This window comes from Emydura macquarii, unplaced genomic scaffold (assembly GCF_026122565.2).
Source record: "Emydura macquarii macquarii isolate MOO-44397 ecotype Brisbane River unplaced genomic scaffold, CSIRO-AGI_Emac_v2 contig_318, whole genome shotgun sequence".
Taxonomy (NCBI): domain Eukaryota; kingdom Metazoa; phylum Chordata; order Testudines; family Chelidae; genus Emydura; species Emydura macquarii.
The window spans coordinates 14,752,427-14,780,396 of NW_027130455.1; the positions used below are offsets into that span (position 1 = coordinate 14,752,427).

Consider the following 27,970-nt stretch of genomic DNA (forward strand, 5'->3'; position numbering starts at 1 on the left):
GTGTTTCGTATACTAGGAATTGTAGTTGCATTTATGATGGATAAATGATAAATAGAACCATGGAGGAATATTTGGTTTTACCATATGAAGATGTCTCGTGATAAATTTGTATATACAATTCTGCTGCAGTTATTGTGCATATTATTGTAGAATGCAGTTTAAAACCATTTTATACTCCTTGGATAAATACTACTACTTTGAATTCATTTACATAAAATAATGGTTTTAAAATAGACAATGTATAAGAATGTTGCACTCTGACAGAAGCTTTTCTTTGGAAAATGGCTAGTTATGGAGAGAATGTTTTATAAAAATGCTGCTGCTGCTATGTTTATTACTGAGTCTAGGAGCCCCAGTCATGGACCAGGACCCCACAGGGCTTACTGCGGTACTTACAGTTTGGATGTTAATACGTTATTTTTGTGATTTGATGCAGTTAAACTCTATTTCAGCATTTGTCTGAGTGTAACTGGCACATATGAGTCTGAGGATTAAGTCTGCTAGCCAAGGTGAAAAATAGTTGCTCTGCCACATCCTCTGTAATTAAAAGGAATAGAACAGTTGTGTGATGTTTACTCAGTACAGCAGCGTTGTCAGTGCACTGTTCTAACGAGGTAACATTAATTTCTCTTGGTTTTGTTCCCTTTCTGGCCTCATTTCATTTTTTCTTTCTGTCTGTATAAGAGATCATGATGTATTCCCCCCCTCCCCACTTACCTTTTTCCTTTCTCAATCCCCATTCTGCGCTGTCTACCTCCAGAATCTCTAACAGTTCCTCACCCGCAACCACGCATCTACACACGTAGGAAATGTAAAATGCACCACACACTACATAGCCAGATGGCTAAATGCACTAGCCAAAGACCTACGTGGAGAAGGATGGAGTACTTTCCTGGGCCAACACCTAGGTAAGAAGTCAAGTCCACCCTCCCCTCTTGATGAGGGAAGGTTCAGGGATTCCCATCAGCAGCCTGTCTCTAGACCTTTCTTGGAGGCTCAGTATTCTGAAACCTTTGGCTAGCAGGTGTCTGAAGCTCCCAACCTGAATCTCCTCTAGGTGCTGGAAGTATAAGAGGGGGTTAGGCTCATTCTCTCTACTTCTCCCCTCTTCATCCCCACCCCGCCCACCTCAATGTCTCTCTGTCTGTCTCTCTCTTTCTCTGCTGCCTTCCTTACCCTCTGTGTTTAGATCCTTCCCCCAGTGAATCTTCACAGCCTGCCTCTGTTGCTTTCCCAAGCGACAGCAGTGTGAAACTGAAGGATTTTGAGTAGCAGCAGTGAGAAAACTTGTAAAGATCTGGCAATATTTCTGAGTAGCAGCAGAGACCCTGGAGGTGCCCTGGCTTCAGACTCTGGCAGACAGCACTGCATTGGTTAACACTTGGCTTCACAGATTTTAAGACCAGAAAGGGACCGTTGTGGTCAAATATTATGACTTCTGCTATAACACTGTCTACAGAACTTTGATCCAATAAATTACAAGCCACATAATTTATTGATAAACTAAATGTTCTCTTCTAAAAAAGACATCCAGTCTTGATTTGAAAGACTTTGAGTGATGAAGAATCCACTGTTCCAGTGGCTAATTACCCTTGTTAAAAGATTTTAAAAAAAAATATTTATTTTTATTTTCAGTTTGAATTCATGTTCCAGCCATTTTATATGGTAATGCCTTTGTCTGCTAGATTAGAGTCCTCTCCTATAAGAAATCTTTTCTCTTGCCTAGGGATTTATAGATTATGATCAAGTCTCCTATTAACCTTCTCATCGATAAGCTATAGTGATTGAGCTTCTTACACCTTTTTTGTTTCAGTTTCTTTTGGATTCTAATCTTTTGAAGATTACGCATTAATTTCCCAGTTACTATGTGATCTGGGAAGTCAGTTAAGCTCTCTGTGCCTTAGTTTCATTATCTGTACGATGGGAATAATATTACTACCTGATCTCACTGGTGTGAAAATTAATTCATTAAAGTTTTTCAAAATGTGGGAATGTGCTATAAAATGCAATTTAATGTATTATCTATTTGTTGAGAGAATGCTAGACCTCGTGAGACTTACGTAAGTCATTCCTGAATAGCTTTGGCTCTTTTGTTTTGCTTTTAAACTTTCATAACTGGCTTGGAATTGAATTTATGCCCTAGCTCTTCTGGCTTCCTGAACCCTACAGTAATCTGGCAGGATTCTGCATTTCTATGTCTCCTCCCCTAAACCTCTTTTATAGTAGATGCTGATGCTATGAGGACTTTTTTATGAGGAAGAAAAAACTCTTTTGTAGAAAAAAGAGCATAATAAAATGGACATATAAAGTTTGACTTGAATCTTCAGGAACAGTGATATTTCATGCAAGTGCATGGAGCCTTTTGTCCCAACGGATCCTGAAATTATTTGTAGTGTGAACTATATATAGAGAGCAGCACTGAAATGCAGTAAATGGGATGCCCAACAATAGGTACAATTTTGGCCAAGAAAACCAGGTTGAAATTCTATTTGCTGCCTTCAAAATTCTAGAGGATTTTGAATATCCATGTAGAGCAGGTAGGACCTTGGTTTTTTGTTTCAAATGATCTCATGAAGATGTATACATGGTAAGTTGCATACTACCCATTTTGTCTCCTATACGACGAGGGGCTGCGTTTTGACATAGGCAGTAGTCCCAGGAAGTCTAGGGATTCCAAATTTCTCTGAGATCTTCCTCAAGTCAGGAATGGTTGCAGATGGGAAGGGGTCATGTACTAGGACTGGAATAGGATTCAGCATGGTTTTACACTGAAAAATGATTGTGCAGACATTTTTTGTCGCGGAGCTTCATATTTATGACAAAGCGACTCCAGATCTAATGTGCTCACTTTACAAGTGAAAGGATGGTTTCTAAGAAACAGTCCTGCAAACACAGCCTGGGCCCTGGGAACCTAGCTGGGCTCTCTCCTTTTTGTGCATCATCACAAGTAATAAAGGGTCTCCAGGCCAAACTAAGCCCTTCCTTCTAGCTGTGACACTCTATTGTCTTCAGTTGATTTGCACCAAGTCTATCTGATTGAAACTTAGTAAACAATTTTGTGGATGATGCTCAAGAAGTAATAAAATACAGCTTGCTTTCTCTAGTTACGTGGGCTATGCAGGGCTCCCAGGAATGTATAGCAGTAAATGCTTACCTTGGTTATTGAAGTCTGCAGATAGGACCCTTAAAATACATGCTCAGAGCAGATCTGCTAAGTAAAGTGGTGCTGTTTTGTACATAGTTGCTTGTCACTGCACTTTAAGTGGAGGAGCTTGTGTTTCTCACAAAAGCACTGATTCCTTCCAGGTAATTGCGTGTGTGTGGTTGTGAAACTTCTGCTGGTCTCACATGTGCAATAAAGAACGGGTGGAGAAATTTTGCTTTAAGGAGAAAATAACTATCCAGAGGAGGAGGAGCATTGCTGACTACATCATATAATAAACATTATTCCTTAGAGGTTTGTTGTTCCACTAAGGCAAAAGGCCTTGAATTTAAGCCCAATAATGGAGAGAAGATTCTCAGTGCAGGCAGGGCAGAGAACAAAAACAACTGAGTAAGAGCTTGTGTTGTAATCACTGACGTTAGTCTGTTTTGTGTGGATATCCTGAACTTCTCAGGCATCCAGTCTGCAGCCAAAGAACAAAAGGCAAGGCAGTTTTACTGGGAAATAATCAGCTCTCTAGAGGTCTGCAGATGAAGTTATAGCCCAGTTACCTCAAACCTCTGTAGTCTGAAGTCAGTGCTGGGGGAAATTAACACATATTCTTACACTATTTTCTATTGCCATTGCTATTCTAGTGCAAGCAGGGTTGCAGTAAAGTAAAGTAGAGTAAAGGAGCAAGGAAAACTATGTGACCCCCAGATCTGCCCCAGCCCTTTACTACAAAAGTCTTCCTGGAGCTGTAAGTAAAGAGAGGCCGCCAACAGTAGGAGCGGCTCATGTGTATAGGGCTGCGGACTCAGGCAGTAGCAGCATAGTGGGCAAAGCCTCTTGTCTCTTCTTTGCTTTCATGGCTTTAATTTCTATTGCAAAAGCATCGTGAGGGCCTTGCTCAATGGCACCACCAATGGACCAATCTCCCACTGTATGGTGGTAGAGGAGGCCACCAGGAGACTGGGGAGCAAAGCAATTAAAAGTAGAAATACACAAATAAGACACAACCAGGAAAAAAACCAGATAGAAGGGGGTGGGGAGAAGAGAAGAGAGGGCAGTAATTGTGCCTGGACATAGGACACTGAGTAGCTTCTGTCACAGGGCATGTATAGGGTTCTGATTTTCAGTTTTAATCAATAAACACTGATTAAAACACCCCTGAGGGAAGGGAAGGGAAGGGAAAGAATCTGTGTCTATCCAACAAACACCGGAACTGATTATTTGTGTCTAAGACCTTGTCTACACGGAGCAGTAATGTGGACTATGGGAATATGATTTCTAAAGTGCGCTAATGGGTTGCACGTTATTTGGTCCACGTGAACCCTGTTGTGTGCACTAAAGGTTCCCTAGTGCCCTTTAACATAGCGCTGTTTGAAAAAGTACTGTATTAAAGCACACTAGGGAATGTTAGAGATATTACTCATTACAATATACACTACCAGAATGAGTAATGTATGTATTCTAAATTACTCATTACAGTATATACAAGGAGAGAGCCCCAAAAATCCCTTATTTCTGGAAATCTACATAAAACTCAAATTACTAAAAATAACCCCTCAAAAACAGAAGCCCTAGGCAGGTGCCAGGAAAAGATGGAGAACACTGTGTAATACATTGTCGTCATGTGGGTGTATTGGTGATTCATGCAATGTATTGAAATGGGAAATAATACTTTATACATCACCATCTCTCCCTTGGTGTACCTTCTCATCAGCTCGTTTGGTCATCCAGTGATGTAGCCTTAAAGCAGCATAGATCCTTCTGATTAATTCAGCACAATTTTTCTTTGGCAGGCAAGAGGTCACACATGATTCCCATTACTACTGCCTGAATGTTTGCTTATGCTGAATAGCCTGTATTCCCTGACTTTCAAATAGTCATTTATTAAATCAAACAGGAGAGACAAAAAGAACACAAACGTTTTCATATGAAAGGGGCAGCTATTTTTTTTTTTTTTGTAGAATAGCTGGTGGTTTCACCAGCCGTTGTTAGGAAATGTTCCTCTCTAGTCCATGAAAAGAGGTATTTTGTTGTCTTTCTCTCCAGAACATACAAGTTTGAGAGCCAGGAATTTTCATGTACCATGACAACCAAAAAAACTGCAGACCCAAGTGGTTGCCTGGTCCGTCATATGATTTATTCTTTTATTTTAAGGCCAGGTTTGACAAAGCCCTGGCTGAATGATTTAGTTGGGGTTGGTCCTGCTTTGAGCAGGGGGTTGTAGTAGATAACTTCCTGAAGTCCCTCCAAACCCTAATCTTCTATGATTCTATTCTATGATTTTATTATTCTATTTTAAAAATCCATATTGCTAATTGAGTTAGGAAACCTCCGATTTTTTTTTCCTCTCATGAACTATATCCCTGTACATGTTGTTTTGTAGGAAGCTGTAGAAAGCTTGGGAGTGCTAATATTTTCATGATCCCTTTTAAGAAAGTGATCTTAGTATCCATAGTATCACACTGAAATAACATTTTTGCTCTGTTAGCACAGCGCATGGCACACTGGGGTTCTGGCGCAATACAAATAATAGATCATGATGATGAAACACATTAATGTCATTTAACAATCAGAGCCGTAATCATGGGAGATAATAGTCTTTTAGTTCATGGTTTTTCCCACCTATATAGCAGTGATACTCAGACTGAGGCTCAGGATCTGCAAGTGGTTCTTCATTGTGTCTCCTGCGGCTCTGCAGCACATGTTATTAAAACACGGTGTGATTTAGTTATTAACCAATCAGGGTGCTTTTCCTGTGGTGTTAACCAGTTGTAGAATACTTAGTCATTTTGCTGTGAGAATAATATATATAAAAATAGTAAATGAAACAATGAGTTCACACTATTGTGGCTTTTTGGGTAATGTTGATTGCTAATTTGGCTCCTGATTGAACCCCTGAGGTCTGAGTATCATTGCTGTATAGACTGGTGTTTATATAAAATCATAGTAGCCAAGAAGTGGAAAGATCTGGTGGGTCACAAGGCCTACCGATGCCGGGGCAGGATCTAGCAAAGACAGAAAATGTATCCGGTGCTTAACAGATAGTGCTCCTGGGACCTGCTCCTGCTTTCATTGACTTCAGTGAGAGAAGGCTCAGGTCCTTGATCTTAGCTGCAAGGCAAGAAGAAGCAGTGATACTGTCAGCCTGTGTATAGCATCAGTATTAATCCTGCCTCTCAAAAATTGCTGTAATTTTAAAACAAATAAACAAAATCAAACACTGCTCTGTTTTCAAAGCATAAAAATAAATGGCCACCAATGAGACACCAACTTCCACCCATCAAACTGTGTGTGAGCTCCCTCTGTAGCTCTGTAGCTGAACTGTAACCATTCCCAGAATTGTGCACACTCATGCTGACATCAGTGCTCAGGGAGAGAAATTAATTGGGTGGTAATTACTTTAAATAAACAAGATGGAGCCATTTAATTTTCACCAGGCAGCTCTAGAAATACTTACAAATGTTTCCAAAACTGGTGTAGGCTACTCCTAAAGAATGCAGAATTAGTGAAGGGAAAAATCTATATAAATGATGTTGTGATGTTGTATTTATGAAATGCTCTTCATCTGGGAAAATCCCTAAACCCTCAGTATGTACAATGGGAACTGGATATCCACATACCCTTCTCTTACCTCGTGAGAATTGGGTTTCCAAATCCCATGGCTTTGAAAGTCTCAGCTGTGGTTCATAGTGCCAAATGTTGGCACATTGTGAGGGCAACACCAACATGGGTGAATATCATTGCCATCAAAGCAGAGATATTGTGCCCCTGTGTTCCCGACAGCAACATCCATCTGTAGACTTCTATGTATAAATTAATCCTACCAGGAGTGGGAATTATCTCTGTGTATGGAGATGCATAATAGTTGAGCTAAGAGTATGAATGCACAAATGTAAAGATGCAACTTGCTTAGATTGTACAGTCTCTGGGGTAGAGATTCTCCTTACATTTTGTGCGTGTGTGTGTGCCCGCACACACATGCAGTGCCTAGTGCAGTGGGACCTCGATCCCTGATTGGGGCAGTAGGTGTTACTGCAGCACAAGTCCTATATAAGTCCCAAGTCCCACAGGCCCTACTCTGGAACATCTTTCCTCTGCTTCTCTTGGTGAGAGTCTATATAGTAATATTTCTACAACAGGTTGGACTTTTCCACTCTGTGCTCCCTCTTTGCCCTCAAGTTTTCTGATGTGTGCAAAGGCAGCCAGACCTTAACCCACTGAAATGCAGCCATCTCTGAGCTGAAACGTGACAGCTGTTTAACAGCACACTGTAGCAGTAACTGCATTTGTACAGTGCATGAGGACAAAATGAAGTACCATAGCAAAGTGAAACTATAAGGGGAATTTAAAATACGGCAAATGTAATTACTAGAGTTGAAATTTGACTGGAACGTGAGGAGATTGGGATAACATCCCCTTACTGTTGTGAAAAGAGCCCTATCATCTTTTATAATTAGTATAATCAGATATCTCATCCGACAGTAATTGTGATATATAGTAACAATAATAGAAGTATTAAATACAATAGATATATTTTCAGGTAAAGATGAGATTCTGGGACACGTGGTGTAGATCAGAAAATGCAAAGTCAGGGATGACTGTAGCTGAAATCCTGTTCTGGTTTTACTCCCATTGGAGACAATGAAGTCACTCTGGATTTAAACTGGTGTAGCTGAAAGCAGAGTCTGCTCTCAACCTCCACAATTTACATTGTTTGTAAAATTAACCAGTATGGACACAATACGATTTATATATCAAGACTCTGCTTCATCATTTAATTTCCTAGTTCTTTAGTTTGCATCACACCCAATCTTTTGGCTAATTTCTTCCCCGTTTTAATTTGTTTTCTTGGAGGACTATACAACATGTGCTTATTTGAGAGATACTAACTGTTACAATTCTCTGGCTAAATATGTGCTTAGATACATCTTTGAAAAAAGTGGTTTCTCAGATATTCACTGTCAACTCAATTGCTATAAGAAATGCTGGCTTATTGCCCAATACAACCATTAGATATAAAATATAGTTTCCCCTTTGCCAAGCAATAGTAGATTTGGGGCCTTGGAAATCTGCTTCTTGTTGAAGGAGAAATCAGTGATGAGGAGTCTGGGTATCTTCTTGGTGTGTAAATACAAGTTACATCAGTCCTTCAAAAAAGGTGTCACAAACAGCACACAGGCAATTCTCTCTTTCAAGGATCTCAGCCAAATATCAGTGCCTGGTTCCCAAGGAGTAACTAGTTAGAGAGATTAAGGCGGTGATCAAACTCTCCTGCTTCTTGCAATAGCTCTACCCCTCAAAAAAAGTGCATCACAAAACTAACAAAGCATACTTTTTTCAAAGACTGAGTGGTCTTTTTTCAAAGACTGAAAGACACTAAGAAAAAGATCTTGGAAAAGTAGAACAATGCAATCTAGTGACTAGAAAGAGAATGACATTTCAGTGGTTACTGAAGACATGGTGGTTCTTGCTGTGCTCTACAAAATAGCGAGTGGGAATGCCATGGTGACAGACAGAACTGAGATCCACCTGTTCTAAAAACACAGGCCCCTCCCACTTGAGTTAATGGAGAATGCCCATTGCTATTAGCAGTAAAGGACCCATGACACACACAAGTTCTTATTCCAACCAACAGAGGAGAATGGTGCACATACACCAACCAGATATTAGATGTATTATTACACGCACACACGAGACAAGCTGATAGGCATTCCATGGCTCACCGTGAGGCTGCTCTCTCTTTTTCATCACTGACAACAGATTCCAATACTCACTGTGGTCTGCAAGTCCCAGTTTTAAATTCCTCTCGTCTCTTGGGTAATATCTACTCTGGAAAAACAATGTGCTAGCAGTTGTGTTAACTAAACACATTTTAACTAGTGTGATGTTAAACACAATTTTGCCCTTTGTATAGGCAGGGACGAGTTGTGTTTAAAATCATTAGGGTTAACCATGACTTGCTAATGTTTTAAAACATGACTGTCCCTATCTACACGAAGGGCAAAATTGTGTTTAACATCACATTAGTTAAAACGTGTTTAATTAACACATTTGCTAGCATGATACCTTTTCCCAGTGTAGACATGGCCCAGATGCTGCAAAGGTGGGCAGGGGACGAGTATGCGGCTCCACTTCCTTTCTTTGCTGTTAATGAGCAGCCTTGATATGTTCTGTAAAGGAATTCAGTGCTTGATGGATGCCCATGACGCAGCTTTGCATCTGGTCAGCAGAATGTGAGTCTGAACACAACACTGTGTTCTTGGAACTTGAGTTCAAACCCCGTCTGTTACAATGATGCGCTGTGACCTTGGCCAGTTCAGTTTATCTCCTGGCCTCTGATGATAATGTGAGATGCTAGTGCCTGTTATTTATTAAGTTTAATGTATTATTTGTGTTTCACTAACACATGGAGGACACTAATGAAGAGCCAGAGACCCATCAGAGACTGCTAGATGCTAAGCAGACATGCAGTAAAAAGACAGTCCTTGCTCCAAAGGGCCATGTAGGCTAGGTTATAAGAAAATGCAATAGATGAATGATACAAACACACACAGAGCTGCAGAAAGGAGAGAATAATTTAACAATAAAGTGAGCAAATTATCATTCAACCAAGTATCATTTGGTTAGTCCAGTTGCCTCTACTTCAACTTCTAAATGCAGGAATTTGAATGTCTGCCTCCCTCCTTTACAGGGGAGTTATGAGGCTGAATTAGAACTTCCATAGCTTTTTTCATCTTGAAAGCATTTTACAAACATCGTCATTTGTCTTCTTCTCCAAACCTAGTGTGATGTAGGAAAGTTCTCATCCCTGAGAGAGAAACCTAGCTATGAAAAATACATATATAGAACAGAGGTTGAAGTTCCTTTTTACAGGATGAATGAATTATGTGCTGTGAATTGCCATCCCTCCTTTTCCAATTGCAAGGAGATGGCCTATAATTATGGTGTCTAATGATTCCTGTGATTGCATTGAGGGAGGCTCTCCTCTTGAAACATAGCTTTCTATCTCTGTTTCCTCACACGAGCCTTTTTTGATTTCCCTACCATGACGCGGCATGTTTGTATGCACTCCTGAATTATAGTATTTAACTGGCAAACTACATGTGTGCTGTAACTTTTCCCTTCTTGTGCAAACTGTAAAAGCAGATGCAAACAAAATATAGAAACAAGTGCCACCGATTTTTAAAAAGGAGGAACATCTTGGATCAGTCACTGTTGTTCTCTGTCTGCTGTACTAAGCTTGGACCACCCCACCTTGTAGATTAAATATTAAATACTTTGCATTTCCATAGTGTCTACCATTTAGGAATCTCAGAGAATTCTACAAATATTCTCATAAATCTTCCTGTGCAATACCATGCTATAAGACAATCGTTATTCTCCCTTTTATAGATCGATTACCAAAATGCTGAGCAGTTAAAGGACTTGCCTAAGATTAAGCAGCGAGTCAGTAGCAGGACTAGTAATGGTACCCAGGTGTCCTGATTTCCAGTTTCTGTTATACCCACCAGATGTTTCCTCTCTAAATACAAGTGCAAGAGCCAGTGATTCTCATTGTTCCCTGTGTCAGAATGCACTTGCATTAACACCTGTGCTAATAGAACGCTGTGGTGATTGAGAGAGGATTTCCCAGAGGGCTTGTCTTGGGAAGGAGTCATTGCTACACTTCAGGCTACATTATAAAATATATGAATGATTCTAATTAAGGGGTGTGGGTCTGCTCTCATTGAAGCCAATCGCATAATCAAATCAAACGCTTCAAAAGAAATGCCTTTCTTATTGTACATTGCACCTGTGCTTCTTACAGCTGTAATGTCTTGGCTTTTGCAATTTTGACTTGATTTTTGTTACTGTAAGAAAACTAACATAAATGCACTTAACGCTTTAATAGGGCAACCTACGAATCCTGTTAAAGGAAATGTCTATTTCTCTTTGGAGAACTAGAGATACAGGAAATCAGACTGCGTTTGGTATCAATGAACAAGAGGTATTGTGGCTACTCTTTAGGAGGTGCAGCTGTCCGGACACTTGTTATTAGTCAGGAACAATCAGTTACAATGTCCAGAAAGGTGTCTAAGGCAGGGATGCCTACTTGTACCTTGCCTGTTCACTCTTCTCCTTGCTGTTATTGCTAAAGCTGGGCTGTAATATTTGTCAGGCAGGCTCCCACCTACAGTCTGTGAAATGTAACCTCTTTGGTTTGGCAGGCCTGAGAACAAACCCCCAAACCACTGAGCAGTCAGTCAAGACCTGTTTTTTTCTTGCTGCCATTGCTTGTGTTGCTCATTTTGAACAAATGGCAACTGATCTTAATACAGCAGCAATGAATTTTGACCTCTTGTCCGTATAAGGAGGACAGATTCATTGCTCGTCTCCCGCTGGCCGTCCCTTAGCAGATGCTGAATTTTTAATTTGTGACTAAAAGCTTGCAGTGATGTCACATTTTTCCTGCCTTCAGAGAGTTGCAGTTGTGATGGTGAAATCTCCCCCTGAATGACCAAAGGTCAGTGAAGTTAACTGCAAAGATCATGGCTGTCATACTGCTTCAAGGCTGGTGTCTGTGTAACTCACATTCATTGTGTGTGTGTGTCCCTCTCCGTGCCCAATCCACAGATGATGAGTTTATTACCGATACCTGCTACAGGACATAGTCCTTTAGCTCCAGCTATAGAGGCTGGTGCTGTTAGTTCTGGAAGTCCCTATTGTCATGACCAAGATGATGATCATGCAGTCCACCTTACTTTAGGAATCTGATGCTCCATCTCTGGAAGGCTGATGCCTTCCATACCCATTGCCTCATGGGCCAAATTCTGTTTCTGTGCAGTGAATTTGGCCTTATGCCAAAGTTTGTGATAAGTGTCTTCCACTAGCTTCCGTTGCTGATCTTTAGAAAACTCTATTGTACTGAACTGAGTGTGTTGTCTGATTGACACGTCCCAAAGAGTCTGCCATGGTCAGCTATGATGGTCCTCATTGACACGGGAACAAACGCCTTCCCTTGAAAGAGTGCCTTGAGTGCTTTTTAAAGATATGAACGCTGCCTCAGCCAGCCAGCCAGACCCCAGCAGCTAGTGGAGTCAAAAGGAGAATAGCCGTCAGAAAAGGAATGTCCATCTTGGAAGAGACCAGACATGAGAATCTTAGGCTGAAGGAGGTTTGTGTTAGTCTCTGGGCATGCTGGTATCCTCTCCCATCCTCGCTGTGCCATGCCTGCTAGAACTATAGCACAAATGTGTGTCTCAGTGCAGCACATCTGGGAGGCAGTGGACTTAGTTCCCGAATATCAAAAGGGAATGGGATGGAGAGACTGAGGAGACAGCCGTAAACAAGGACGGTTTCTCTGAGTTGTTTATCTGTGGCAGCATGACACGCATTATCAGAAAGCTACAGCTTTTTAAGGGAAGTTTTATTCCTGGTTGAAGAGCTGCCCATATGAAATCCTGCTGGCTCTCCACACAAGACACATTCCAGTTAGTGTTTTTGGCTGTAGTCTTCTGAAACCTTCTCACGTCTTTTTCCTTTGGGGAGGAGGGAACAGCTTGCGAATGGATTCAAAGCCATCTTTGGGTGGCATTTGGCGACACAGTTTCCCACAATTTTAAGGCTGACACACGGGTTGGTTTCATGACCCTTCGCATGCTATTGCTGTAGAATTGTTGTCCAGCCTTGTGACCATGTTTTTGGTTATGCACTGCACATGTATAGAGCCCCAAAAGCGATTAGGTTTCCGCGTCTAGACATGTCTTGGAATCTGTACAAAAGTTGTATTCAACTATGTCGACAAGTTTGAAGTTTAGCAGTCAGAACCCAGGCCCAGTTAGATGAAGATAAACAAAAGTGGGTGGTGGTTTTAAACGTAAACATTTCTGCCTTGGTTTTTCCATTTTCTGCAGATATGCTTTATTTTTTAAAAACCATACAAGAAAAAGCACGTACCGAAGCTTGCCCAGGACACCTTTACATATGTGTTGTTTGGTCAGTCGCCATTACATACATTCACTTCCACTCTCCTTTGGATCCCACATGAAAAATTAATCTTCTGCACGTCAACTTGCAAATGGTCTCTTTAAAATCTCTCTTTTTTAATATTGCCGTAGTAATCCAGAAGCTGTTGTAACACACCCACAGATATGAAGAAATGGTGTCCCAGATGAACAAGCACAAGCCTCAACTGTATTTGATGGAATGGAGGGATCTGATTTTTTTTTTTTTTTTTTGGGGGTACATAATATTTTGCTCTTAAAGCAGCTTCTGTTTGTGGAGGCTAAAGTGTTTTACAAACTTCATCATGGAGCTCCTCTGTGCTGTGGAAACTCTTCACCCTCATCCCTGTCAGCACATCTCCCATCTGACAAAGCAGTAGGGAGCTGAGAAGCAGTGTGAACAGCCAAGGGCTCCATTACATCCTCTGTGGTGGCAAAACCCCTTTGGTTTTTCCAGGAGGATGGTGAGGGAATTGAACTTTGCCAGAGGAAGACATTGTGGGAAACTTCAGGCAGTTAGCCCACTTGTCGGGGGCATGATCTGGGCTTTCATTTGCAAAGTGCTGTGGGATCCTTTGGGTTGAAAAGTGCCATGCAAATGTAAGATATTCTGTTATATGTTATGTAATGTCTGGTCCTGAGCTCTTTGCTCAGTCCTGCAGCGGATAATTTTATGGTTGAAGTATTAGCCTTAGCTTTGAATTTGTATTAACTGTAATATTACGTGTATACATAATTACTACTGTTTGAACTTTAGTTGTTTGGGTTAATTTCCTTTGTTTATGGCAGCTTTAAAACAAAAAGATGCAGTGGAAAATCTCTATAGCCATAGAAATTATGTAAATTCATTTTCTTAGGGAATTGTTTGAGGCCCAGAGTGGCCTGTTGGTTAAAGATCTAGCTGGTAGAGGAGTCTGCAGATGCCTGGTGTTCTAGTGCATAGATTGACACACCAGGCCTTTTGAATTCTAGCGGAGCAGGGGTGGATCTGGTGGACATGACACTGTACTGGATATCTGGGTGTGTAGCTTTACCATGGATACACTGTGACCTTAGGCAAATCATTTTAACTCCGTGCTTCAGTTTCATGTCTGTAAAATAGAAACAGGGACTTTTCACTTGGCGTGGATATTATGAAAAGTCTCACTAGAATTCCCATGATGTCCCTGGGGAGGTTATCAGCAGTGGGGTTTGAACCCTAGATCCAAAAGTATGAACCTGTTCTCCCTGAGCTAAAAGCCTGCTCTGATAACTCACAGACCCTAGAGACTCATGACCTTGTATGTGGTCTAGCGACTAGAGGGGGGACAGGGTTACACTATGTAAGTGTGGGTTTTACATAAATAAAGTTATTGCTGGATCATGACTCCTGAAAGTGCAGGCTCCTGCCCACTATTGTAACCACTGCATTCTGCCACACTGAACCCTAGTATTGTATTTGTGTTACTAGTAGCTGAAAGCTCATGTTGTCTCACAAGTGTAGCAGTTGGGCCAAGTAACCCACCTCTGTGCAGTCTCCTGCATACAACCAGTGAAATTGTTGCATGCAAACTAGCTGAAGCCTAAGCATGGTGATTGGTCGAGTTACCTCTGATATCACAATGAGCTAGGACGCTTGGCATGGCATAGATCAGTGGTCCTCAAACTTCTGACCCCTAAGCCCTGCCTTACCCCTGTCTGCACCCCCATATCTGTCCCATGAGTCCATGGTTGGGCTGGGTGCTGAGGCCGTCCCTGGGACTCGGGGGTTCCCAGGGACTGCAGTGGCTGTGGCGAGCCCTGGCAGCTGGGAGCCAGGCACCAAGGTTGGGCTGGGCACTGAGTCGGGCTGGGCACTGAGACTGGGGGCAGGCATTGCAGCTGGGGGCGCTGGGTGGGCTCTGTGGCGGGGGGGGGGGCATAGGCTGGGCGCTGTGGGTGGGGAGGAGGGGGAGTAGGAGGTTGAGGCTGGGCGCTGAGGCAGCGGGGAGAGGACAGGGCCAGGCACTGCAGCCAGGAGTAGGGGCTAGGATGGGGCCAAGGCCAAAGCTGGGGAGGCCTTGGTCAGACACTGAGGCTGCAACTGGGCCTGCAGGACAGCAGGATTGGGTGGCGCTCCTTTCTCTTCCCCTGTGGGGGCAGGCCTGGGCCTGGCTGTGCCCCCCAGATGTTCCTCCGTGCCTCCACAGATTGAAGACCTCTGGCATAAATAGAGCCCTGCGCAGATACAAAATTTGTATGCACATCCAATCCATGATCTGCTAACATGGTCCATGGATATAAAGTGGATATCCGCAAATTTGCAGGGCTCTAGGCATAAATATATGCCATGCTGCAGCTGAAAGCCAGTTATGTCTCACGCAAAGTCAAAATGGCCAAGAACTTAAATATTGGATGATAACAGATCACAAATCCCAGTGATGATTGAACCTGGTGATATTCTAAGCAAAAATAGCTGAACCATGCTGGTAACTGTTTCTGTTGTTTCACACTGACTCAATAGGTATTTTAGGTTTCAGAGTGGCACACAGAAAGTGGCATCTTTTATATAGATGCTACAGCCCCTAGAGGCTCATGTCAGGGAGTGGGGACCCATCGCACAAAAGCACTGTGTGTAATAATAATAATAATAATTAATACTACCTAGCTCCTACATAGTGCTTTTCATCAGTAGATCTCAAAATGCTTAACACAGCAGGTTAGTATCACCCCCATCTGTAAAATGGGGTTAACTGCGGCGCAGAGAGAGGAAGTGACTTACCCATGATCATATCGCAGGCCAGTGGCTGAGCCGGGAATAGAAACTAGCTCTCCTGAGTCCTTCTCTAGTACTCTATTCCCTGCAGACACCACGGTGCCTCCCATAAATATAAATAAATACATACAAATGCATTTTATTTTATATATTTGTAAAAATATAAATAAATGACAAAATAAATGTATGCACATAATGAAAAGACTATCTCTGCCTCAGAGAGTTTACAATCTAATTTTGGGGAATAGATTTTGGTCTGAATAGACATTGATGTCTCCAGGAGAAATGCTGGCCTGTTGTGGTGAAGCACTTATAGCGAAGGCTGCAGTGATTCTGTGCTCAAGATCCTTAGACGTTCTTTGTTGGGGGAGGGAGGTGTTGAGGGTGAAGGGATGGGGCATGTTCCGCATTCTTCTTTGTGAATTCCTTTTATAATACAAATGTCTATTGAAGTGCTCCATGTTACAGACTAGAATTCTGAAAAATTCACCTTTTCACAAACACACCCATTCTGGATTTAGAAGCATGCAAATAACATCTAACTTTTCTGCTTTTGTTTTTTCTCTACTCCTACACTAAAGGACAATATCAAGTCACCTGAGACAGCCCTAGGTGCTAAAAGCCTCATATGCCTCGCTTTGCTGAATTTCATTCTCTGTATTATTTAGTAGTATTTTCTCTTTATATATAACAAGGATAGTTAACAGATACACCATTGCTGATTTAATAGATAATTTAAAAAGTCTAATTTATTCTTTATTTACTTTTTTTTATTTCATTCTTCAGCTGGTCAAGTTTTACTTTGGTTCTTTGTCGGTTTCACTCTCTTATTCTATTATAGACAGTAATCTCCCATGGGAAGTGATAGAAGCTCTGTCATTTGAATGATCAAATGCTGGACTGGACAAAAAGGCTAAGGAACAATCTTGCGTTTGCAGAAAGATTAGAGGCCCTTCTCAGAGTTTTGACTCTTACTGCTGTGAAGTGTCAATATTTGCCTCTGCATCTTGTCTTGGGTTCAGAACAGGCAGGGTGATAATGATCTGATTAACCCCCCCCCAAACTACTGACTCCCTTAAATTAAAGGGATACTTTCAATTTGAAATGTATTTAATAAATGAGTCAAAAGTAGTTTTCGGGTACCATCCCTGCCCCTTTAAGTCCTCCTGTTAATAATGTCTTGGTCCCATTAAAGTATGTCATCAAAGGGGAACCTGACTGATTCTATAGGGAAGACAGTGAAACATACTATATACAAGTGCTATCGAATACATACATTAAAGAAACTGGGACAGAGAAACAAGAAAATGTTCGTTCTAATTTTTGTTATAATGATCTTAGGTTTTATTTGTTATAATAATTGGGGAAAAATTTTCAGGTAAAAGTTAGAGTCCTCCCCTCTGCCCCCGACTGTATTGTTTTTATTATTTTTTTATATATAGGTTTTCGAAAAAATTGCCAGTTCTTAAAAATGGCTAAACACGTTTGGTTTAATATGTTGTAAAGCAAAACATCTGTGCTCCAGAGCTGAGCTTTGAGAGGCCAAGTTGCAGCGGGGGACTACTGTTGTTGAATTACATCTTCCTAAATGTAGTGGGAGTTGTAACGGAACTGCCAACACAGCATTTGGCTGCTATAGTACAAGAAAAATGTGTGTGATCAAGGGACGGATGTGCCTTGACATGCAGAGAAATGGGTGCTAATATGGCAAACTCTTCAGCACTTAACTTTGCTCACATGTAGTCCTGTTGAAGTTGGGTTCCATGTAGGAGTGAGGGATCACTGTTGTTTTTGATATAGATACTTCAAAATTCTATAACTAGATTGTAATTGTGTTCCAGCACAAGGACAAATTTTGTCCTGCCAACTGGAGAAGTTCACTGTAGTCAGTATATATAGTCTACAGTACACCATTATTAAACCCTTACGGTCCCATCTGACCCTAGGGTTCTATGATTTTAATATTGAATAGATACAATGTAAATGTGTGTCCGTAACCTTTTAATTTTATATTGTCTATCTATTTTGCTATCCTGTATTGTTCAGCCATTCGTCAGTGGTGGGGGATGTTTAATAAACAAAATTACTTACCCATGACACTTCAGTCAATAGAACAACTTAATACCGCTTAACAGACTCGAAGAGTGACATTTATCTTTTTCCTGCCTGACCCCTTTGCCCTGCAGTGCCTCCCCCCTCTTGCGTTGTGGACTGTGCACCATCCCCATCCTCTTTCAGATCTCTCTTCATAATTCACTATCTCTGGGCTCCAGCAGTGCCATCTACTCCGACCCAGCACCTAATCATCTGAAAGCCAATGTTACAAAAAGGTACTAAATAAAATAAAACAATTGTATGATTGGCTGTGCTTATAAGGAGCAGCCCCCCCTCAAAGCTTAGTATTCCCTTCCCTTTGCTTTCGCACGCGCTCTCCTGCAATCCCGTTACCCATCCTAGATGTGGATCTATTGTCCTTGTTGTTATGTTGCTGTCTATGGCACCCTGATCCAGCAGAGGGATCCAGGCAGGTCGATTCTTAAAACCATGTTAAATCCTATGGATTGTAATCCATCTCTATGAGGGCAGATTACTCTGCAGGGTCAAGGCTTGGTTTTTAGGACCTGAGCCTGTAGCAGTTGAAATGCTATACTGTTCCGAGTGAGGCCAGTGGGAATTTTGCTATTGAAGCCCTTTAGAGCAGCGACCTACTTTATTGGCTTTATCTGTAAAGCTCTGAGGACAGAGTTCACTGTTACTGAGGCCCCTGTTTGTCTTGTTTCCTGCAGACAAGCTTATTTCCTGATCTCCAGAGAGTGTAAAAGTGTAGCTTCGGGTAACATCTTCTGGCTGATCTGAGAAATACCTGGCCTTTAAACTTCGGTATTCACTTGAGGATTCCTAGGGAAGATTAGTGGGTGCAAATCGTTGCCATTGCACATGCTTACACCAGGTTTGAATTTGGCCTCAAATGTAAACCCTGCCCCAAGCAGAATTGCTATACCTCAGAGAGAGAAGAGCCAGAGGCTCCATGAAGTCCATTAGGGACCTCACACTTGCCTATCTGTTTTACCTGGGAGGTGCTCAGCTACTACATAGATGGAAAATCGGTGTTAGCATAAAACCCTAGGATAGGAAGATAATGTGAAAAGATCACACGGCAAATAGATGCATTTGAGGGCATGTCAAACTTGCAATGTCACCCCTTTCAAACCCCTTTAAAAACGAGAACTCAATTGCCCCAAAGCAATTCACATTTCCCAGCTGGCTTTTGATTCATTGCCCTGAACTTATGCTGCTTGTTTTGTTACCCTGAGTGACTGTGCACTGTGTGTTCAGTCTCTCAGGATGTCAGAGATAAGGAGGAACCCTCTGTCCCCATCCAAACAGACACATGGAAGAGCAGTGCAAAGAGCAGATAAACTATCCAGGCTTTAGGAAGCACAATGAAAAATACTAGAGCTAATAGTTGAAGGAAGCCAAATACAGGGAGAATAAAACTCACTTGGAAATAAATAAATAAAACTGGAAATTAAATTCCCTGGTGAATAAATCCTAGGGTACTTATATACTGCAGATAAATTCTTTGTCCATCACACTTGCTGAACAAAATACTAACCCAGAAAAATGTCTTAATCATCCACAAGCTCTACTGTGCTACATGTAGATGATTAAAAAAAGTCAGGTTAAAAAGATAAAAGGTGGAATCCTGCTGATTTTACTCCCATGAGTAGGTCCCATTGAAGTTCCTGGCAAATGGGGAGTAAAAATACCAAGCATAGAACTTCTCATGGGGGCTGGGTGGGGTGGGAAGTAGGTCTCTGTAGGAGGGGAGCAACCTGGGGGGCAAGCACACCATGCTATCCAACGAATATGTTTCAGAGACGATGGAGCTACCTGTGGCCCCACTGTGCTGGGATGACCCCTCAAAGATATTTCTTTGGGAAGTGGAGGATTTGGTTTGGAGAGTGTGCATGGATGGGGTTGGAGAGAGATGCATGCACTGGGACCTCCAGGTCAGCAGGAGGCCTGAGTGTGAATGGCCAGGGGTGGTGGAGCACCATTTACAGTGAGGATGCCCATAGATTCCCCTCCCCCCCCCCACTGCCTGACCTTCTTCTTCTCTTCTCAGTTGTCCTCCTACCCCCAACCAGTACCCTGACCCCCTGGGTCAATGAGTCCCTATACTCACCCTCTCCAAATTTCAGTGAGTGGCGTTGCGACCTGATGCATGGGGTTGCAGTGCCACTCATGTCTGGCCTGGTCCAAAAAGTGGTTGGATCATGGCCTAGGTGGCACCTCCACCCCGGCTTCGTGGCCTGTGATGGCTCTGGCTATCCGTAGATAACCGTAGGGTCCACAGTGTGCTTCTGGGAAGAAATAAAGTATCTGCCTCTGACAGTGGTTTGTGGAGAGTTTTTCTTCCCTTTGTGCGTCTTTCATATTTCACTGTTCTAGTAATATTGCTTAGCAAATCACAAGTGAATAACAAGGAGTTGTTTAATTTGGAATCAGTAACTGAAAAATACTAAGTGCTGTGCCAAAGTTCCTTTGAGATCAACTAGTCCCTGGCCAGTGAGAACAATGATTATGGTGGTTCAAACACACTTGCTTGGTTAAGAGAGAAAGAAGAAAGAAAAATGTATGAATATGTGACTGAGTCGTCAGAAAAGGTCCCTTGGTTCAAGGCTTAAGTTGCAGAAACAAGAAAACGTTATAATTAAGGGCACGTCTCCAGTGCAAAGTTAAGTCGACATAAGGCAGCTTACGTCTCTCTAACTATGTAAGCATGTACTACAGTGTTCCTCCCACAGCTGTAACTCGCCTACTACACTGACCTAGTAAATCCACCTCAACGAGAGGCGGAAGGCTTAGTTCCACGTAGTTCAGGCGATGCAGTGTTACTGTCATCGCCTGTTGGCTGTCAGGGTGGCTGACAGCCAGAGCTGTGAAACTGACAGGAATGTCAATTTCACTGCTAGTAGGGTCCCTGTGCTGTGAACTGCTAGTAGGGTCCCCACAGAACGCCCAGCTGCAGTGCCGGCTCTCAGCTCCCTGCTCTGTATGGAGCTCCCAGCTGGAGCTCCCCCCAACTGGAGCCCTGTGGCTACCTGGGCTTTCAGTTCTCCACTCCACACAGAGCTGAAAGTCTGGATGGCAGCTGGGCTCTAGCTGAGAGCTGAGCAGAGAGCTCAGAGCCTAGGTTCTTAGCCCTCCACACTGCCCCTCTTAAGTTGGTGCAAGCGTTCCTGGTGAGGACGCGCACCTCTGACAGAAGGATCGTAGTGTGGATGTGGAAAACCACAGTAATTACTGTGGTGGCTGTAAGTCAACCTAACATAGGTCTACTTAATTGTGTGGTGTAGACCTGGTCTAATGTAACTTTTTGATTAGTCCACTGCTGACAGTGCTAGGATCTGTGCACTGTGTTTATATACAGTGCCAGGAGTTCATAATCGAAGGCCTCAGTCCTGCAAGGAGCTCTGTGCAGGTGAAACGCCACAAACAAACGGGGGAGATTTCAGTGAGACTCGGTACTGGGGTCTGCACTCACAGCTCATTGCAGGTTGTGGGATGGGATTACTTAAGGACTTGTTTAGGCACAAAAACTGCTGTACCACTTTAACTAGATCAGTTTAGTTAAAATGGTACAACTTCCCTAGTGTGGCTGCAGCTATTCTACTATAAAGGTGCTTAGACTGGTATTGCTTATGCCTGTAAGTGAAGGGGATTAAGCTATATCAGTATAAGGCATTTTTACACCAGTATAACTGTGTCCACACTAGGGGTCGTAAATCATACCCATGACCAACATCATTATACCAGTACAAAATTGTCTAGAGACGAGGCCTAAGTGGGTTAGGGGTATACATCCCATTGACGTGTTTTTTTTAATGAGACTTGTGCCCCTAACTCTTTGAGGCACTTTTGAAAATTCTACCTACGGTCTGAAAGTTAGACCAGTTGAATTCAGGATGCACTGGAAGCCTAAAGGTAAGGATAACTCCTTCTGCTCTTCTGATTTTTATAAGTGGGATATGAATGAAGAGAGAAATGGTTTGATAAATTGGGAGAAGGCAGAGATTTTTAACTCTTCATGTCTTGCTCAACCCCCGTGTTATTTTTTCTGTATTTTTTGCTCATTCCACCCGTTATGTGTAGATTTAGTTTTGGTATTCAGTCTCTTCGTTTAGTTTGTGTATGGCTTTGGCAACTGGCTTGTCTTCTCATTTCAGTTTTGGGTCATTATCTCACATGATTAGTCTGGGAGTCTAACAAAATGGATCAGACATAACTCTAGAGCATGTCTGAGCCATTTCACATTCAGAAATGTAAATATCAGAAAGCTGCAAATGAAGTTTATCTTTAAGCTTTCTGAGAAGATAAGTTAGAATGTTGGATGGCTTAGGGAACTGGCAATGGGAGTCAAATGTTATCAGATGAAATATATCCCTGTTTGTGAGTGACTACAGGGATCTCTAGTCCAGAACCAGTGCTAAGGAAGTTTTTACTGGTTCAAAAAGAATCTGCACTGGTTGACCAAGGTTTTCTAGCTTTGATAAGTCATGAAGCATGAAACCTTTTAACAATGGTGTCATTCATTTAATTTTAAGAGGGATGTCAATTTTTCTTGGTATTGTTGCTGTTTTCTATTACCGGGTGTTTAACACTTGCATAGTTCCACAGAACCTTAACATAAAAAACAAAAACAAAGTAAGGTTGAAGGGGCAAGATTCTCTGCTGCTCCAACTTCGCACTCTGTGAAGATGGGGATGGAGGGATATCAGGAAGCTAGTTACACTCTTCTTGGCCCTTGTGTAGAGTAGAGCAGCCGTGGGGCTGCTCTAACTCATGCCGTTTGGCAAAGGTCCCAAAGGGACCAGTCCCCGGACCTGAGCATAGTCAGAGCAGACCTGTTTGTGAGTTTATTGCCAACAGGTGCTGTTTGGCCCTGGCAAAATGAGTTGTCTATGAAATGAATCAGTCCAGTTCCTATTGGCCACCTGTCTATGTCACACAAATCACCATCCCATTAGTCACTAATTGTTGATATTTGTTGGATTGTAGCCTTAGTGGAAAGACCAACTATTAAATAGGTATAGCAGCTGAGCCAGCCTCTCACCTCCTCTGCTGTAATGCCTCCTGAAAACTCAACAGTGGTTGGGCAGCTGTTGTGCTGTGACCACTGCCTATCATGCAGACCAGCATCGTCTCATTGTTAACTCGTTCTGCCCTGGTCTGTTGTATCTACGTGTAGTCTCTTGTCTTATACTTGGATTGTAAACTCTTTGAGGCAGGGTCCATCTTTTTTGTTCTGTTTGTTCAGCACCTTGCACAGTGGGGCCTTGAGCTGTGGTCGGGGGGCGCCCATGTGTTATTGCAACACAAATGATAAGTAATCTCAGGACTGCTCCCTCCTGGTTGGGGTGGAGGCATAATGGCAGGCTGATGTGGAGAAGCGTGTGTTGCTCATGCTGCATTTGTTCTTTGACTCAGTCCCTTTTCTAGGTCCACCCATCAAGGCCCATGTCCAAGCTTTGCTGTTTCTACCTGCCTAATGTTTCTAACAGTCAACCACTTCCACCTGTCCAGATTGCCAAGATACTTCTTCAGACCTTCATCTCATGCCTTGATTGCTGTAATCTCCTCCTCCTCTGGCCTTGATGCCAACCATATTGTCCACTGAAAAAGTAGGTGTAAGGATCACCTTCCTGTCTCATTACTCTGACAACATCACCCTCCTCTTTGCATCCCTCTACTGGTTCCTCCTCCCACCGCATCAACTACAGTCTAAGGAGGCTTATAAGTGCCGTCTCTCTGCTCTACTAACTTATCAGGCTATCAGCCTTCCCAGTGAGGGCAAGCTTGATTGTCCACTTCTGTGAAGCCCCTCCATGTTTATTCCTATGCTGTCCCCTCTGCCTGGGGAAAGTCCCTGACAAAATTAACAAACCATCCACCTCATCCTCTTTATAAAACCTTATTTAAAATCTTCCTCAGCCATAATGCCTACAAGTCACTACCTTCTGGCATTAGTTAGGCAGGTGGTGAGCTAACATTTGGCTTTATGCTAAACCCTATTTGTTTTGTTGTTAGCTCATTTCCCTATTTCCCCTCTCCCCTCAATTTTTTTCCATTTCATCCACTTGTTGCATCCTGTCAGATGCAGATTGTGAATTCCCTGGGATGTCTCTTCTGCTATTGGTCTATACAGTGCCTAGCACTAGGGGCCTTGATTGGTATTCCCAGGTTATCAGAATATGAATAAGTAACATGTTCTCTGTAGAAAAAGAAAACGAGTGGCTTAGTCCAAACCAGATGCATTAGGAGCAAAACGTTTAATGAAAGCTAGGACCTGTCTCTCCAAGGCTTATGTAGCAGTGTGCGTAAAGCTCCTTATGGAAACTGAGCGAGACAGGCTCAGAAACCACCATCAGTAATTCAGTACAGTTGGCAGTGTGAACACTGAGGAGCCAACTGAATGGAGTTAAAGTCCACACTCAGATATCCTTTTACAACAGATTGGTTTTTGCCAGGCAGGATGGCAAAGGTTGAATTGGCTGCTTGTGGTCAGGTTTGTGGGAATGCGAAGTGCCTCCGTGTCAGGAAGATAGGAGCCCTCTCACCGTTGTAAGTGCAATCACCTTATCCAATTAGCAGTGCAAACTCTGTAATGACCTTTGTCCTGAGTATTTGAAGGAATAAAGTTCACCAGTAACTAAACCATCACAAAGGCACTTACTTACTCGTTTCCCAGTTGGAATGGAATCTGAAAACCGCATTGATTTGTTAGTGGTGTCCTGCAAGAATATCACATGCTGGGCTCCTGAGAGTAAAGCGACAATGCAGAGCTAGCATTCTTACCAGCTGACTGAACCACAGCTGATGCTTCTCCTTTGGCTTACTTGTATTTCTCTTTTCCTTGCAGCTGTGTAAATGAGTATGGAAGATTATGATTTTCTGTTCAAAATTGTTTTAATTGGCAACGCTGGTGTGGGAAAAACCTGCTTAGTCCGACGCTTCACTCAGGTAGGACGTTTTATCTCTTAATGGGAAAATTGCCACTGCTTATTGGGGGCAGCTTTTGGTTCATGTGCGTAAACCCATTTGAATAAGTAGCTGTCTCTAAAATAACTTGGAATCTGTGGCTGTGAACTCAGGTGTATGCTAAAGCACTTTATTGTCTGCCTTTTCTAGAGATACGTGTCATTGGTATCAACATCCCCAGCACTAGTACGAGTGCCGTAAGTGTACTTGTCAGGTGTTATGCCCTACAAAACTAGCCCCCTTGTTGGCTGAAAGAAAAACTATGAGGCTGTAGATGGATGTGATATTGATGGGCTTTGGATTAGGCCTGAATGGGTCACAGAGACTAAAGTACCTTCTGGCTGCGTCCTGCCAACAAGCCTCTTGTCCCCTGAACCCTGCAGTTCAGGGTAGGAAAGGCATGTCGGTGGAAGGGTTGGGAAGCTTCCATTGCTGCTTGAAACTGTTGTCTGGATAGAGAAATTCAATGTTGGGTTGTCAATGCAGCACCTTCCATAAGCATCACACTCCCTTTAAAAATCAGGCTTTGAAAGCCTTAGAAAGGGCATTTAATGATGACTTTAAAAAAAGGGGGTGTGGGGAATAAGACCATACATTGCTTAGCAATCCTCAGCCTCCTGTTTTTGTCGTCTCCTGTGACCCATATACCTAAACTCTCAACCCAGAAATGGGGGTTGGGTACGTCCCTGCTTGCCTTGCAGAAAATGGAAAAAAACAAACAAACAAAAAAAAACCTCCCAAGTGTTGGGGCTGGTTTCCTTTTCTGTGAAATGATACTGGGGGAAGAGAGGAACAGGATTTCTGTAACCAGGGGTAAAAGGGAAGTTTGCATGATACTTTATATAACACAAGTTACAGTTTTCGGGCAAGTTTCACTTTAAAGTCTAAGCACTTTTTCCCTGCGATTGGTTTTAAAAATAAGTCTCTGGAAATCTTAAACTCGCTCTTTTTCTCCCTCTCCAGCTGTCAGTAAATAGCTAGCAGCACTAGAGCCAAACCCTAGGGGCTAAACTATAAAATCTGCAGCCAATTCGGCTGCTTGTCAAGCGTTGGCTTGCTGCTGCTGCTGCTAGCAGAGGCAGATATGGCCAGAAATCAATGTGGCTTTGTGTACAGGTCTACAGGCCTGGAAACAATCATTGAAAAGCTATTATTATTTTATTTATTTATTGTTGCTAGCGTCCCTCTATTTGACTATACAAAAATATAATACTACCAGAAATATTAGTCACAGCTTCTTGACATTGATACAGTCAAGATAGTGGCTGATTGTTCATTCACTCACACAAACCTTTGTACAACAATGTGAGAATGTCACTTGGAAAAGGGCTTTCACAGAGTTGCACTGTAGTGTAGGGAAAATGGAAAGCTGTGATGACAAAATGTTCTTTTCTGATGAATGCTCCTGAGGCTTTTACCCCCACTCATTTCTAGGAACTGAGAAATTGACATAGTGGATCAGATAAATGGCCCATCTAATCCAGTACCCTATCTCTTACATCAGTCAAAACCAGATGCTTCAGAGAAGGGTGTAAACATCTCTAATTCTTTTTTTCTTTTCTCCCTCTCCTTTTTCTATCCCCCTTTCCTCTTCTTGTTTGCTACCCAGTCCCGCTTCACAAGTCAGTTGTTTTCCATAGGGTAAGGAAGGTGTAGGTGGGAAAACAACCTAGAATTGAACTGGAGAGACCTTTGTACAGCAAGAGACATGATCAATTGTTCTATTGCCCCAGGTAATGTAAGAGCTGATTTCAGTGCCATTTCATGCCTTAGATTCCCAGTGCAATCAATTGGAAATTTTTGTATGGCTTGTGGGGAGAGGCCAGTCCTCCATTAGCTAGGGCAGCAGAACAGTTGATTCCATCTCCTGTGGTACAAAGATCTCTCTAAATTCATAGATCATAGATTCCAAGGCCAGAAGAATACATTGTGATCATGTAGTCTGATTTCCTATATAGCATAGGCCATAGTTTCTCAACCTAGGGGTACGCGAGACACAGGCAGGGGGTATACGGTGAAAAAGCCAGTGAAGGGAGGTAGGCAGCAGCTGCCGACTTCTGGGGAAGCCAGGCGGCAGTCACCTGCTTTCCACCTGGTCCCAGCTCCCAGTCCTGAGAAGCTGGGCGGCAGCCACCGGCTTTTTGGGAAGCCGGGCGACAGCTGCCTGCATCCTGCCCGGTCCCAGCTCCCAGGTGGTAGTCCATTGGCAGCCTCCTGCACTCTGCGAGCTGGGCTCACAGCTGGGCGGCTGCCACCCGCGCCCCAGCTCTGAGCCGAGAGACAGCCTCCCATGCCCTGGCTTGAAGACAGGCAGCAGCTGCCTGCCAACTGCCCACATCCCCGGGTCCCAGCCTGTGCAGAAGCCTCCTCTGTCCCAGCTCGGAGCAGGTGGCAGTCACCCATCTCCTGAGCTCTCAGCCAGGCGGCAGCTGCCTGCAACTTGCCCAGGTGGCAGCTCCCCTCCCCGGCTCAAAGCCCAGTGCCCAGAAGCCAGGCTGAGAGCCCAGCGGCTTGCCCAGTCCTGGAGCTGGGCTCTACCCGCAGGCTTATTTGTCAGTTTCACTGCTATAGTTGAGCAGTGAAATTGACAGCTATGACAGCTCTAGATTTTACCAGTATAAAAATGTGATGAGGGGCCCACACAGTGTGATTTGCCCCAGGCTCGCATCCCCCTAGGGACGCCCATGGGGAGCACTGCCATCCACTCTGGTGGGCTGCTAGTGCCTGCTCATACCTCACAAGTTCCCACCTGTGTGAGGAGAACACCACCTAACCCCACCATCAGGCCATAGTGATTGGCTGGCGTTGACCTTTGCTCCTATATAGAAGAAGGGCAGGAACAGCAGGGGGTTTTGTGATCTGCCACAGCCACACAGCACTGCAGAACTCTCCTGCTTTACGAGAAATACAGTCGTCCAACGGTAAAGGGGAAAAAGATTGTATTTCTCAGACTGGAAAATTGAGTGTTGGGGTACTAACTTCTGAAAATTTTAATAAAGGGGTACTTGCTACTTAAAAGGTTGAGAAACACTGGCATAGGCCATAGAACTTCCC

At 43.0% G+C, this 27,970-nt stretch overlaps 1 protein-coding gene across 6 annotated transcripts in view; it reads left to right on the forward strand.

The window, feature by feature from the left end:
• Window positions 1-27,970, forward strand: part of RAB30 (RAB30, member RAS oncogene family) — a 60,820-nt gene that overhangs the window by 17,355 nt on the left and 15,495 nt on the right. For 2 of the 6 annotated variants that reach the window (XM_067568999.1, XM_067569010.1), the window contains exon 2: window positions 24,798-24,898. In XM_067568999.1, the coding sequence (XP_067425100.1) occupies window positions 24,806-24,898 (93 nt within the window). In that variant the 5' untranslated portion in view covers window positions 24,798-24,805. Of the gene's footprint in view, window positions 1-18,080; window positions 18,202-23,540; window positions 23,560-23,864; window positions 24,500-24,599; window positions 24,899-27,970 lie in introns of those variants that run through there. The other 4 variants (XM_067569005.1, XM_067569019.1, XM_067569004.1 and 1 more) reach the window with 4 other exon arrangements.